This window comes from Pleurodeles waltl, chromosome 3_2 (assembly GCF_031143425.1).
Source record: "Pleurodeles waltl isolate 20211129_DDA chromosome 3_2, aPleWal1.hap1.20221129, whole genome shotgun sequence".
In the NCBI taxonomy this organism is placed as follows: domain Eukaryota; kingdom Metazoa; phylum Chordata; class Amphibia; order Caudata; family Salamandridae; genus Pleurodeles; species Pleurodeles waltl.
In genome coordinates, this window is record NC_090441.1 from 96,615,169 (window position 1) to 96,629,995 (window position 14,827).

Here is a 14,827-nt window from a genome sequence, read left to right on the forward strand (position 1 = left end):
ATACATTTTAATGTTCAATTTTAATAGAATTCGATGGCAGATTTTAAACCCGCTTTTTAAAAAATATATAATATTTATCATCGCAATGAGACACTTGAACTCATCACGAACGTGGAGTTTTTAGATGTTGCTTGTGCGTTAGCAAAGTTCCTTTAAAACAAGTTTTGGCTAGAAATATTTAAGAGATTAGTATTGGATAATGTAGGCCAGCTTCCACGCTAGACTTTGTAGGAGGAGTGTCAGAAGTGGCAAATTTGATAATATGTGATAATATGCCTCAATATTTAATTATGGCTGAGGCGCGGGGTGCTGTGGGTAGGTTGTTTTAAAGATTATGTATAGGATTCTGAAGGGGTGGGTTGTTCTATAGACGTGTCTAAACAACAATAAAGATGACTTGACTTGCTCTCATAAAGAACATATTGCCATAATAATGCCTGGTACTGAAGGGAACTACTTTGTGTACAGATGTACTCCTTGTGAAAGAGCAGAATGTAATCACGCAGTGAAGGTAGGCAATGACTAAAAAGGCTGACCTACTGCCAAAACATTTGATTGACACAACAACAGACCAATGGATGAAGAGGGCTCTCTGAACGACCTTCTGTGTAAAATGAAAATGTCTTGGTTTTGCATATATTTTTTCTTTCCTACGTTTATTTAATCCTCCTTTTGCGTTTAATGTTGGTCAGCCGATTACAGTAATTAAAAGCCAATGGAAACTTTTATTTACCCACTAAATAACATTTTTTTGTGATGTGCATTAAAATGAAAGGGGGTTCTTTATGGAAGCACCCATACTATTCTATCAAAAGTATATGTGTAGGTTAAATTTATAACATATTTTTATTTTAAGCAAGGGATCGCCATAATTTAGGTGACTATGTTTTATTTTTCTTTTGTGGCATGCGCTTGTCGTGTATTGCCTTTACTGACAATGAAATTATGACGGTTAATCACCCACCCCTCTCCTCTTTATAGGAACTAGCGTGTGGCTCTGGTCATATTTGCAGGGTGGCAAATTATCAGTCGTTAGTGCCCGCAAGTGTGTAGAATAGCCTTGTTTTGCTCTGCTCGGGGCATTAACAAATGTCAGTTGCCCGTGTGCTTCATTCTATGTCCTCCACCCAGTTTAACTAGGCCTGAGCAGTGTTGCACCATCATGTCTTCGCTTCAGCGGTTTGCATTCTCGGAATAGACCGGAAAGTGGGTTCCATTGATGAAAATGGTGGTGCTCCAGCCCCCAGGCTGTGCTCGTGGCGGATTCACCGGCGCGCGCCTCGGTGCACAATGTCGCCTGAAGCAGCCACTGTCCAAGGCTTTATTTCCACTCCAGCGTGGTTTTTATTGTGCTGTGCTCTTCTCAACCGTCATCTCTTAAAATGATGCGGTTTATTAAAAAAAAAAAAAAGGCACCGCACCTCAGTGGGGCTGAGGGGCAACGTCACGGCCGCAGCCGCTCTGCAGAAGGAAGGGGCCGCCTCCGATGTTAACCCTTGCATTACCTGGTCCTCCAATTTCTCTCCTCCGAGTCCGCGCTCAAGGCGGTTAAAGTCATCTTTCAGCGGGTGTTAATTGAGGCTTGGATGTCTATTAGCTGGGGCGTAGCTCCGGGGGGTGCTACCCCCCCCCCCCCAAAAAAAAATGGGTACTATAGGAAAAAGTTGGGTGCACGCGCTTTTAGTCGGGTAATGTGAAGTGTCTGTCGGATTTGACCTGGGATTTAACATGCCCACAGTGACAAAAATACACACTCCCTTCTCTATGTTTTGGTAGGCCTTAAAAAATGTTGGTCAGTTTGAAAAATGCTTCTTTTTAAGTACCCTAACAATCCGCACACCTCTCTTTCCACTGCCCCTTAAGTCCGCCTCATACCATGCTTCTCTTACTATGTGTTTTAACAAGATGTCCCAGCCTTTGAGAAATCCGAAGCGCACGCTCCCCATTCGTACTGACCAAGCCACGCCCCTGGCCTAGCAAGTCACTCAATCCCACCGGCACAACTCGCACGCTTTTGCTGCCCTTTGCTCGGGTCTGGAAGGCAGCAACGGGGTGAGCAAATAAAATGGACACTAGCAGCCCAGTTTGCATTCTGTACTTCCCACTTTACTCACTTTCCCCGGCTTTCAGCAGCAAACAGGAGGCTGCTGAGGGACGTCTACTCAGACAGAGCTACGGGCGGACTGAGAGGCCCTGAACAGCACCAGCAACGAAAACATACCCCCGTTTCACACGGAGCTGATAGTTATCTTAGTCGGTGACGTACTTTACGTCTTGACAGGTGGATCCATGGATGCCAATTTATGAAAATGCTAGAGGTAGCTAAAGTGACATCACGCTCATTTATGACTTCCGTTTTGACATCATGTTAGCCTTTGCCTCTCAGCCGCTTCCTATCTGCTGATGGGAAGCTAAGGGGAGGACTGCAGGATGCAGGAGAGTAGGAGCACAAGCCACACCCACAGCTCTGCCAGTGTACCTTCACTCCTGAGCTGCAGCACCCGAGGCTGTTACAAATGATAAACCCCCTCACCACTCTATTGGTCCCTTTTAGAGGACACCATACTCAGAATGAGGTGCACTTGCCTGACTGTGGATGGGGACTGCGGCCTGAATTAGCAGGGTGTGCTGCAAGCCTGCATGAACTGCACTGGTAGAACTAGCCCATGGGTACAGCATGCAGGACCCGTTGAATATCTCTGAAGGCAAAAAGGTAAATGACTAAGAGTGTGCACCTCCGAAACACCAAGGGCCAGATGTATGATCAAGGAGTGGGCGCCTCCGGAACACTAAGATGTATGACCAATTTTTTGTGACTTGCAATTTTTTGCGAATTGCAAAAAAAAATGTAAAACAGTGTCTGAGACACTGATAGCAATTTCTGAATGGGTCGCAAGGGACCTGCCTCTTTTATATTAATGAGACAGGTCGCAAATTGTGACCCATTTAGGAATGGCCGCACCCACAGGGATGGTGGTCTGCTGGGGTCAGCAGACCACCATGTCTGTGACTGCTTTTTAGGGTCGAGCCTGCATTGCATGCGCTCGTGCATGCGTATCGCAGCGAGACGCTTTTGTAGTTAGAAAAGGGCACGGAGCCCTGTCAACTTAACATCAGTGTTTTTTATTGGGTCGTTGGCTTGCCTAATAAAATCTGCTTGCTTTCATTAGTCATTTCATTAGCTTTCATTAGTTCATTATGCCTTTTTCGGTGGCTAGCCCTCCTCCAGCGCAGCGACCAAGTACAGAAAACATGCGAGGCTTGCTGTTTTCCATCGGGCTCGTGGACTTCTTTTTCTCTAATTTACGAGCGCGATCTCGCTTGGCAGAAATCGAGCGCTTTACATAGTTAATTTCACTTTTTCGGGTTGTGTACATAAATGCACTTTTGCCCGATAGGTGAAAAGTCGGGTTAGGAGTTTACAACGCGATCAGCTCTAACATGAGCAAACGCGAGACCCGTTGCATTGTAAATGCTTGTTAAGTAAAGCAACCTGTTTTCCCTAAAGGAAAACTGAATGCGTTGCAAAAATAACAAGCATTTGCAAAGCAACGGGTCTCGCGTTTGCTCGTGTTAGAGTTGATAGCGTTGTAAACTCCTAACCCGACTTTTGACTGGTAATGAAACCTATTGGCAAAAGTGCATTTATGTACGTAACCCAAAAAAGTGCAATTAACTGTGTAACATGGCCGATATTATGTAAAGCGCTCAACTTCTGCCAAGCGAGATCGCTCTGGGAAAATAGAGAAAAAGTAGTCCACAAGCCGGACTGAAAACAGCGAGCCTAGCATTTTTTCTGTACTTGGTCGATGTGCTCGAGGAGGGCTATCCCCCGGAAAAGGCATGACATGTGCATGCCTTCCACTAATGAAATCAAGCACATTCTAACAGGCAAGCCCACAAGCCAATGACAGACACTGACGTGATGTGGACAGGGCTCCGAGCCCTGTTTAATTACTAAAACATCTCGCTTAGCGAAACGCATGCGCAAGCGCATGCAACGCAGGCTCGAGCCTAAAAATGAAACGTTTCAGTTACATTTTTTCAGAGTAGGCAGTGCTCTGAAAAAATGTTGGTGTTCCCATTCACAAAGGGGACGAGGTCCCTTGGGGACCCTTTCCCGTTTGCGAATGGGTTACCACCAGTTTGAAATTGGTGGTAACTGTGATTGTTTTGCAACCGCATTCATGGTCACAAAACATTCACATATGGGCCTGCTAGTCGCAATTAGGAAGGGACGCCCTTGGAACGCCTCTTCCTAATTGCGAGTCGCAATCCCTATTTTGCGAGTCGGTAACTGGATACCGACTTGAAAAATAGGGATCGTACGTGCTACAAGGCCATTTTGCGGTCATAAAAGGCAAGTTTTGCTGTTAGTGACTTCAAAATAGCTTTGTACATCTGTCTCCAAGTTTGGTGAAGTGTGCGCCTCATCACTAACTCTACGTCACTGGAGAATACGCCGAAAGTATCACCACCTACTGGTAGAATTTGCCGCAATTCATGCATTAAACAGCCACCAGCAAACTATATTTTTCACATTTAGACTGGAAAGTGCACTTAAACCCAGCAACAACGAACCACCTTGATTTAAAAAAACATCCCCATGCATCTAATGAGAAAACCCCCAATAAAGGGAAGAGCACATTAAAGTTTCCTCCAGTTTGCTGGCCTTCAAATTGAAGAAAATTGCCTCAGTTCCTTTATCCACCATCCAGCATTGAACATTCTCATACATGCCTTAACAATGTACTCAAATATGCCTTCTCATAAAGAATAAAAGGTGCACACCTTTAATTCACTAGATGGACTTACAATGAATATCCAACGTTAGATTTAGGACAATATAAATAGGAGTACTAGCTGTGATCCAAGGACGTTTACACTATGTATGTTTTTTGAACTCTGACCTGGTTGTACTGTAAATAGATTGTGTGTGAGTGTGTGAAGCCCGTCAAACACATGGATGTCAATTAGGGATCATTTTGAAAAAATGGGGCAAACCAGTACCCTGGAAAAATGGGGCAACTCAGTAAGTGAATAGTATAACAGAAAAATGTTTTGGTCCCTCGGGGAAAGGATATGAATTAACTTCCATCTCCAGTTAATTAATTCATATCCTTCCCCCGGATGGGCCAAACAAATGCTTCTGGTATATTAGCCAAATTAGGGATCCCCAGGAGGCGCAGCTGCGACCCCTGGCTTGTCCCTTGCGACCCAGGCACTGGCTTTGCGACCCTTGGCCTCAGAGATGGCAAAATCAGTGCCTGGAACTCGGGTGCAGCTTGTAGTAATGGCTGTTGTTTGGCATTCCACTTTACAGGCTTTCTGTTAATTTTCTATTACACAAATAGTGAAAAACATTATTCACTAATAAAAAATGGAATATAATTCCCTGAAATGTGACTCTATCTGGCAGCTAAGCGAGTAAAAATGATTTAAAATGTATGTTGTATGCATGCATGCCGGTGAGAGTGTTTATGTGAGTGACAGTGTGTGTGTGACCGAGCACATGTGTGCCTAAGTAAAGATTAAATGGTGTGTGATGTCACTCCCGCTACCCCTGGCATTTTGGCGAATTGACGCCCATGGTCAAACACGCAAAACTGACCACATTCTGGACCTTGCGGCTCAACCTGCAGCAAAGAAATCCCACAGAAACAAGAGGGCCAGAAAGCTGCAAACTAAGATCAATGTAAGTCAGACATGTCCACATTAAAACTATGAATCTCGGACATTTGGAAAAAATAGAGCTCAAACAATGGAAATAATTGAGAATAATGGTGCCTTGAAGAGACCATTCTGCCACATTTGTAATAACTGCACAAGGGATCTTAATGAGAACTGCTATATCACTCACTACCCATGAGACCAAATCCCCAGACATCCCAAGCTGTACACGTACCTGGTACATGTGCCTGAAGATGGTAATGGGAAGGCAAAACTGAGGAAGCCTTAATGGGAAGGATGGAACAACATATTTTCCAAGAAATGCGGGTGATTCCCTCAGGTCTCAAATGCTGGTCTAGCTGGCCAGGCCTGAGCACGCTCTGAAGCCAGCTATAGGTCGGACCGCTCTGGATGGAGACATTCATCCCAGATAGGTTGCGGGGACTGGATCATTGTGCCTCAGCTTCTGCAGAGGTCCAGTTGCCACAATAGGGGCCCTTTAAACTCTGGTTTGTTGGGGGCACCTTTTCATTTGACCTACAACTGAGCACCAATCCGCCCCTTCGGCAATTGACGTTCAAGATAGCACTGCAGAGCAATGAAAGGTTAAGGGAGGGAGGTGGTGGGGGGTAACACTTTGATTCCAACCGGTGCATTTTTTAAAGAAAAAAGAAAAATGTTTGCAAAGGAAAAACACTCAAAAGTAAAAAAAATACATATGAAAAATACTTTATACAGCTAAATACTACATGTAAAAGAAATCCAGATTTCATTAAAAGACAAGGCATCGTAAAACCAGGTTTTCGGAATATAGTAGTCCCTTCGTATTGTCTTTGACACAAGGTGTTCACAATGGGCAGAACCTGCCTACGGTATTTGGCAACAAAGGTTTCACTATAAGCTATAACCAGAGCAATTTGGGAAAAACTAAGTGCAGGTGCTCACAGTTTTTTCTTAAAAGGCCGCTGCCTACTTTTACCACTGGCACTGCCCATGTCTACCACTGGCACTGTCGTAAGCTGGGTTTAATACCTCACCAGAGTGGCGCGTGAGCCCACCTCTCTCAAGAGGAATTCGAGGAGAAGGGAGTTTCTTCTTAAGAATATTCTGAAAAAGTGGTGCCGAATAGTAAAATGGACCACCTGTTATTTGGGAAAGGAGAGGCATAGTTAGGGTATAGTGGCCCGCTCACATCCCTTGGTACCGGTGCCACTGCACCTACTGCGCTTATGACAACTACCCCCTCTTTCAGTGTATGAGGGCGTCATTCAGTGCTGTTGCTAGTGATCTGCCTGTTCTCTCTGAAGGTAAACACTGCACTCTTGCTGTCTGTGCTGCAGCTGCTGAGAGTGCCACAGGGAAGTTTACAGCATCCTTAAGCAAAGGGCACATGATTCTAATGCATGGGTACTCGCAAACATTTTCCCAGGGGCCAAAAAGTTTGGTCTGTGATGCGCCTGGGGGCCGCATTGATGCCAGGGCAGTGGCGGTCAAGTGGGGTGGCTTGGGGGATTGGTAGCAAGGTAGGTGTAGGAGAAGCAAATGATATACATCTAGTGGCTGAAATAAACAATGGGAAACCAGAAAACCTGAAATGAATCCCGGCTTACCCACTTTTCCAAATTGTGTGATCCTAGGCAATTGTTTAGTCTCACTTTCCCTCCTTTTTTTGGATTATCACATTTAAGATGACCTCGAAATACATGATTTATGGTGTGCGCTGCACGAAACCTGCTTCTATGTTTGATTTAATAAACTATAATGTTGTTAATGTATGATAGGAACCCAGGCCACCCATAAAGTGCACATACCAAGTGACTTGCCTCTTTAACTTACTATTAGTGGTGTTCTCAGGGTAAGGGAAATAATTAATGTTTCAAAATTTATGTTTTCAAATGTATGTTTGAAAGCTATCACTTTTAAAGGAATACATCTCAATGCACTGCTAAAATATTTTTTACTAAGGCAAAAAGGTTCTGCATGTTATCTAAATCCTTAGTTACTTCCTTTCTTTAACACCAGTTAAGTTTGAAATAAATGATTGTGTGTGTATTTAATATTTTCATTGTTAGTGCGGAGTTGAGCAAACAGCTGCCCAGTGCTCCTGTTGCCCAAGGGGCCGCATGTAAAGGTCAGAGGGGACGCATGAGGCCCGCGGGCCGTACTTTGAGTATCCATGATTCTAATGCATGGCTTCATGTCATAGAAACACGGAGTGACTGCTACATTCCTCTTCTCACGATGAACATCACGAGATGAGGCTTAGCAGAGACACTGCTGCTGTTTGAGCGCACCCCACGGCCAGCCCGGTTCATTTATTCTAGCCGTGGCTTTGCATTTCTGAAAGGCTGATTGAAGTAAGTAGACCCGGGCAGCAGAGGTCTCTGGTGTTTGTTAGAACTTGTCAGCAGAGGCACTGAATCTGCCGGCTCTTATATTTGTTCTTTGTTCGTGCCAGTTCTTAAACTTATTTATTATTCTTTGTCCGTGCCTGCATTTGTTTAATGCGCTGCTTCAAGAGTCTCGGCCCTTAAAACAAGGCCCCACCAGTGGCAAACATTAAATACTGACTACAGCCAAATCTCTGCCGCCTTGAACGGTTGCAGAAGTTCTGCTTCTTTGGTCCACTGTGATTCCTGTTGCAGGTATTATCAAGCTCATTTGGTCTAAAGATACTGCAGTAGGTTTCTGATGATCAAACAACGAAAATCCCCCCAACTTCCTAAGGTGTCTGATAATATCAATTATTGGCAAAGCCAAAAGGCCTCGTCTTGGTAATGCGAATGCCAAGTTGCAGACTTTCCCAATGTTTGTAAAGTAGTGTTTAAAACAAAAAGTAAATGAAAAAAAATAGAAAATTCTGGAGGACAAGGAAACACACATCTTACAGTACCCCACAATTGTACACAACAGACTTGCGGATGTGGGGCAGGGGGCCGCTTTAGAGTCAGAAGAAGGTCCCCTTGAGCCACTGAGCAATGACCGAGGAAATAAGGAGATAGAGTGAGATCCATGGGCGAATTTGTAGGTGTTGCCCTAGAAACAGCTTTAGTTTTCTCACCAGCATCAAGTTTTTTCGAAATATCATAAAACTAGGTATCGTAGGGCTTTTTGCTCAGTCTTCATCATCAATTCGACTGTTCAAATGTCATTCACATTTTGATTCTGCCCACCACAGCCTGCAGCATGGGAATGGGTCAGCCCACTTCAGCTATTGGCACTCTTCACTATGAGTGACATCATTTTGCTCTTCCACATGTGCACCTCCCCCTAGAATGAAGTATACTTTAGTGCTAGGGTTGGCCACTCTCAGTTTATGTTTTTTTAATTTCTCTATTTTTGCATCTCTCATTTCTTACTTTTTTGAATGCCACTTGCACAGGCATATCACATTTAGATGGCAGCAGTTGTACTTTTTATTATATTTACACTTTTAATTTTTAATTTAATAAAATGTACCTTTTATTTTTATTGCATTTGTTTACAAAGACAGAAATGAAAATTGAGGGCTGACAAGGCCAGGCATTTTGGCTTTGCTAATGCTTCTTTCACAGAAGAGCAGAGATAGCACAAGGCTCAGAAAGATGGCCCAGACAAGAGGGTGAGATGTGGGACCATTTTTTTTTTTAAACAAAGGGGAAAGGAAACAGCGCTATACCTACTGTTAGAGCAGCAGCTGCAGTGGCACCAAGTCCAGTGTTGTTAATTCCCCAGTGCACCCAAATTATGCCAGTCTCCCTAACTGAAAAGGCAGCGAGACCCATTTTCCTTGCTAGCATTAGAGTCCAAGCCACCATAGTTGCATCAATGTTGCGTCATTCTCTGGAGTGACGAGCCAAGGGATGAAGAAGGGGTTGGCAAAATATGGGCGCTCATTGTTCTGTTTTTTATAAAGGGACAACCAGCTTGCTTTGGGCCATGGGCCTGGAAAAGGAGAGGAAAAAGGGAGAGGATAGAGGTTGATCTGCTGCACCAATGAAAGTTTAGCTGTCATTGGTCAAGTACGCGCAGAGGCACCTAGACCCACAGGACTGATGGACTCACTGCACCACAATAATGACTGTCTTACTTCATTCAATGAGTGTGGAGGCCTAGTTTATTGCATGTGTTATGGCTCAGGGAACTTTGCTAGGAAGTGGTGGGGGAGACAAAATGTGTTTTTTTTTTTAATTCTCAAAGTGCAGAAACAGTGTGCTAGACGATGGCCAGTGAGGAGAGCCCCCCCGCGTCCAGCTATAGCCCACACCCATTCCATACCATAAAGTTTTGGAAGGGGTCCTGGCATGAAAGCATTTTGCTCAGGCAGGCTCATAACAAAAAAATGATAGATCTCTGCTACATTTTATAGAAACAAGGACATAAAAATATGTTTTATTACTTATATAATAAACCCTTTTAGTAGTGTTAAAGAATGTCAATATCTACCTGGGTGTGCCGCACTTTGTGTTCCTGGATTGTGCGGATGACAGTGGATTGCATATTTTGGATGGGAGCCAAGGTCCATCGCCTGCATCAGTAATGCAAGGCCACCAATCAGCGCAACCCAGCATTTTCTCAGAGGACATATATATATATATATATATATATACACACACATATAAAAAACTTATTTTCTTATTCTACACATTAGGACATATTCACAAGACATAAACACTTACTGAAACTAACCATGGACACACGTCTGCATTTACATTAGTTTTACATAGATCCTATCTGAATATATTAACGTGATCTTGTGATAAGACATTTCATGTTGTTTTGCTCCCTGTTGTGGAGAGAGTGATCTCACTACATTGTTGAAGCAATTATTGTGGCCTGGATAGACATATATACCGATAGATTCAACACATTAACAGTGTATCTGTATTCATGGGATGTCTCAGAACACATAGGTTACAATGAATCAAACCCAACTTGTCTCGGAATCAACTATCATCCCCAGCATATGAGCAAGGATGGAATCAATCTTCCTCCTCCATGTGATTACTGTGTTATTTACAAGAAGACGAGCACGGTCCTTAAAGGGCTCCTGTGTTTTGATCGTCCTAAAGTATCTGCATCTAAACTCTCCTCCTACCAGCAAAAAGCGTTTGAACAGGCACTGCAGTCAACAGTGCTCTCACACAAATTTCAAAGTATGGCGGGGTCTGTACACATTCGGCATTGTTTCCTTCTGACTTGTATATATTTGCCTTCTGGCGATAGTTGGTAGGTAGTCATAGTCAAGACCAACTTTTCCCATAGATGGAGCATTTTTGGTGTTGCTAATAACTTTGGCGCCGTTTGACGAATATTCATGCAATTTTAAAAACTAGTTTGCCATTCACTTTAGCTGATGTATCGAATCTTTTGTGGTGATTCGTCAAGTGGGAGCCCAGAAAACGGGAGGTGGTCCCACAACGCTTGTTCTCCATTCTATATCCAGGGGGCTTTTGCAATCTTTTGACATGGCTAGAGCCCGAACCACTGAGTGGGATTATACCAAATTTTTCAGGAAGCTAAAATCTTGGTCCTCAGATTGTGCTTTTTGTGATTTAGTGTAAATACGTTCAGTAGTTTTGGAGTCATTAAAGGAAAAGAAAGTGTATATCTAGAGGTGTGGACCCTTCAACAATCTACTTGGGGAGGATTTGCGGATCAGAGGGAAAAGCAAGGCCCTGACTGGCTGGCTGAAACATGAAAGTTGCGGCCACCATTTTGTTTCTTACATTGGCTAAGGGTGGGAAAAAACAGTGTAAAAATAATAAGGGGTCAGGATACAGGGATTGTGACCCTATAGTGCACAAGGAGGGGTCACTTATGCACCCCTCATGGGCAAAACATTGCCCATGTTTTTTTTCCTTCAGCTGATCCACGGATCCACCACGGGGCTCAGTGTGGCTTCCCAGTGTACACTCACAAAGGATCTGCGGCTCACAAAACAATGGAAAAAAAATATACCCACTGCATTCCAACCCCACGTTGCACACAGCCTAGGGTTGGATGCATGCCGGGGGGTTGGCCATGTGTCCAACCCCCACCGTGGACGGCCGAAAGCGATGTGCGGTGGTGGGTGTGTTAACGTGCGGTAATTTGATATTACTTTCTGTTAAAAAAACATAGAAATTCACTGAAAAAAACAAAGGGTACAGGGACATTATAGTTAGGTTACCGTTTTACCCATACAAAACCATAGAAATTCAGCAGTTATAGTTATACTTTATCTGAAGAAACTCTAACATGCCAGAAAGTCACTTTAGGACACAAGTTATAGTTTATTAGCATAAGTATAACTATAAGTATAACTACATAACTATAACTGCTGAATTTCTATAGTTTTAGATGGGTAAAACGTGAACCTAACTATAACATTCCTGGAACCTTTGTTTTTTTTAGTGACTATATATATATATATATATATATGTATATATATATATATATATATATTTATATATGCTCATGCCACCATCATTTCTTTCTTCTGCAATATATAGATAAATCTGTAGGAGAAATAATCCAAAATACTTATCCACCCTGAAAAAACACACGCACGCCTCCTCCCAACCCAGCAGAATATGTTGCTCATAGCAATGCTTGCCACCACAACACATAGAGTAATAAAAGACCATCCAACATAGTAAACCGGAGAACATACCTCACACCAATCCTCAAAGATGCTGCAGCTTAGACTGTTTCAGTCTCTGGGCAGAGGCCTAAGAGATGGCCAAGCAATTGGTACGTGCTCTCCAGTAGACCGTTCTGCCACCAAAATCGCATTCCAACGTGGCACAGCCTTCCAACCAGCAATGGACCAGGAAATCATACAGAGAGCATATTGTCATACGAAGACTCCAACTGTGGTCTGTGATGGAAACTGAAGAAATGCATGCTGGGGCACCCCCAAACAAACAGCACCACCAAGAGGCCACCCCAATGGCACTGCACCCTACACAAATGCCAAGAGCATAACACATCTCCTATTTATGTTTTTCCTTTGAATGCCCCTTCGGTACCTATCTGCCTATGAGCACGATGTTTGAGTCTGCTTGGGAGCACTCCCCTCCCTAAATTCCTGACATTGTGAGATTATCTTGGGGCACAGTGCTCCTACCAGGCTCACTGGCAACTGATCCCTGAGCTGAATTGTTGTTCTTTTTTCCTCTGGTGGATGGCGCTTATTCTTTGCAGAGGTCTGCCACCCCTACTTGGGCATGTGTGGTAAATTCTGGGCAATCTCAGTTCGTGAGCCTGGGGAGAATTCAGAACAATGTATCTATGTGCATAAGGAGTGAGGGAGGAAATAACCGGATGCGCTTGGGTGGACACTTGAGTGATTGACAGTGCCAGCCGCTGCTGGGTAGCCTTAACAGTATAAGGAATCAAGGATGAAATAACCGGATGTTCTTGGGCGGGGTTCTGAATGATTGACAGTGCCTTCAGGTAGCTAGCCCCATGACTACCGGCATTGGAGTGAATGAACAGTGTGCATGTGAGTGCACTGGAAGATGTCAGAGAAAAGCAATGTAAGGGAAAGAAACTCTTCCTGGGGAAGAAATTGACACTCGAAGAGCTCTAGTGGAGGACCGAACAGGCTAACATGAAAGAATACTATACTGGTATTAATAGGAAATCAGAACCAGTGGTGTTTATTAAGCCGTGAAATAATGATTGTGTGCTGTTTTGTTGCAGCTAGAATAAAGGGTGATGTGGAGCCCCTGTGGGCAATCTTCTCCATTTTCCTTCTTGGCGCTCTGGTGACCTTGTGCACGAAGTGTCGAAATTCCGGTAAGAACTTTTTCTTGTAATGTTTCTTGATTTGAGAATTATGAAGACATCAGACTGCTGCAGGAGTTTACCACATCACATGTCGACTGTATTTATGTTTGATTGCTTTGTGCATTGTCGTTGTTTTTTTATTAGCTTCTATCCTGTCAAGGTAAGGTGCTCAAAGACCATGTATCAATAATAGCAAAGTGTGGAAAAATTATAACCAAATGGCGAAATAAAAGAATCTTTGAACTTTATGCACCTTTTATGAAAACGTTGTAGAACCACCCGAATATCTGAATGACGAAATACAATGCGAATACTATGCGAGGCTAAAAGTTTAAAATACATGTCTAATTTGTAAAAGAAAATAATAATAATAAATATTGAGGTCTTCAATAACTCAAAAAAGAGACTTTAGGAGTTGTAGAGAGTGCACACAGAACCGCAAACTAGAATGAAGGTCACATGTTTGTGAAGACAGTTGGGAATGCTAACCCTGACAGGAGCAAAGTGATGTCACGGGACAGCAGCAGAAGGTTGTATATATTACTCTGCTTTTTCAGTCGTGGATATTTCTTAGAGTTCAGTTCCACTACAGACAATGGCCTGATTTACCTATTGGTGGAGGGGTTACTCTGTCACAACAGTGACTGGTTCCTCCAAAATCTAAATCCCATTACATCCAATGGGATTTAGATTTCGGCAGACAGGATATACATCACCGTTGTGACGGAGTAACCCCTCCGCCAATATCTTAGGGCCTGATTTAGAGTTTTGGTGGACGCTTTACTCCATCACAAATGTGACTGATGTACCTTCCACCTTATTACGATTCCCTTAGGCCAGTGGTCTCCAAACTTTTTAATGCCACGCCCCCAGTTGAAAAATAAAAATCAATGGGCCCCCCTCAGAATTTTTACCAATTATTTTATAAAGATGGCAATGTTTAAATATGTCTAGACGTATTTAAACATTGCAGTTAAGTAATGTTACCTTTTTATTAGTGCAATAACATGTTTCTGCTTAAAATAAAACACTGTTATCCGTGTAATGCTTCTTTTGGCCAGAGCCTGTCGCCCCCCTGGGATCCCTTAAGGCCCCCCTAGGGGGGCCCACCCCCCAGTTTGAAGACCCCTGCCTTAGGCTATAATGGGATGTACATTCAGGGACCTTGTAATGAGGTCACTAAAAGCAATTAAGGCTCCCATTGCATGAAATACAAAGTAAACATAAAACAGTATTATTCAAATAGAGGGAGCTCTGTTGCAGATCGTATTAGAGGCGATAGAGTTTGGAGCTTTTGTTGAATGTCTAGCATTACACATATTTGTAATGCTGAAATGTGAAATGGAATCTACAGTCAAAATGCTAAATAGATTTAATACAGTGAACTATGCATAACGCGGGA

General features: G+C 43.3%; 1 protein-coding gene across 2 annotated transcripts in view; it reads left to right on the forward strand.

Annotated features, from left to right (window-relative positions):
- The window catches only part of LAT2 (linker for activation of T cells family member 2), a 129,572-nt gene that overhangs the window by 11,983 nt on the left and 102,762 nt on the right, over window positions 1-14,827 (forward strand). For both annotated transcript variants that reach the window (XM_069226897.1, XM_069226896.1), the window contains exon 2: window positions 13,339-13,434. In XM_069226897.1, coding sequence (XP_069082998.1) covers window positions 13,339-13,434 — 96 coding nt within the window. The remainder of the gene's footprint in view (window positions 1-13,338; window positions 13,435-14,827) is intronic.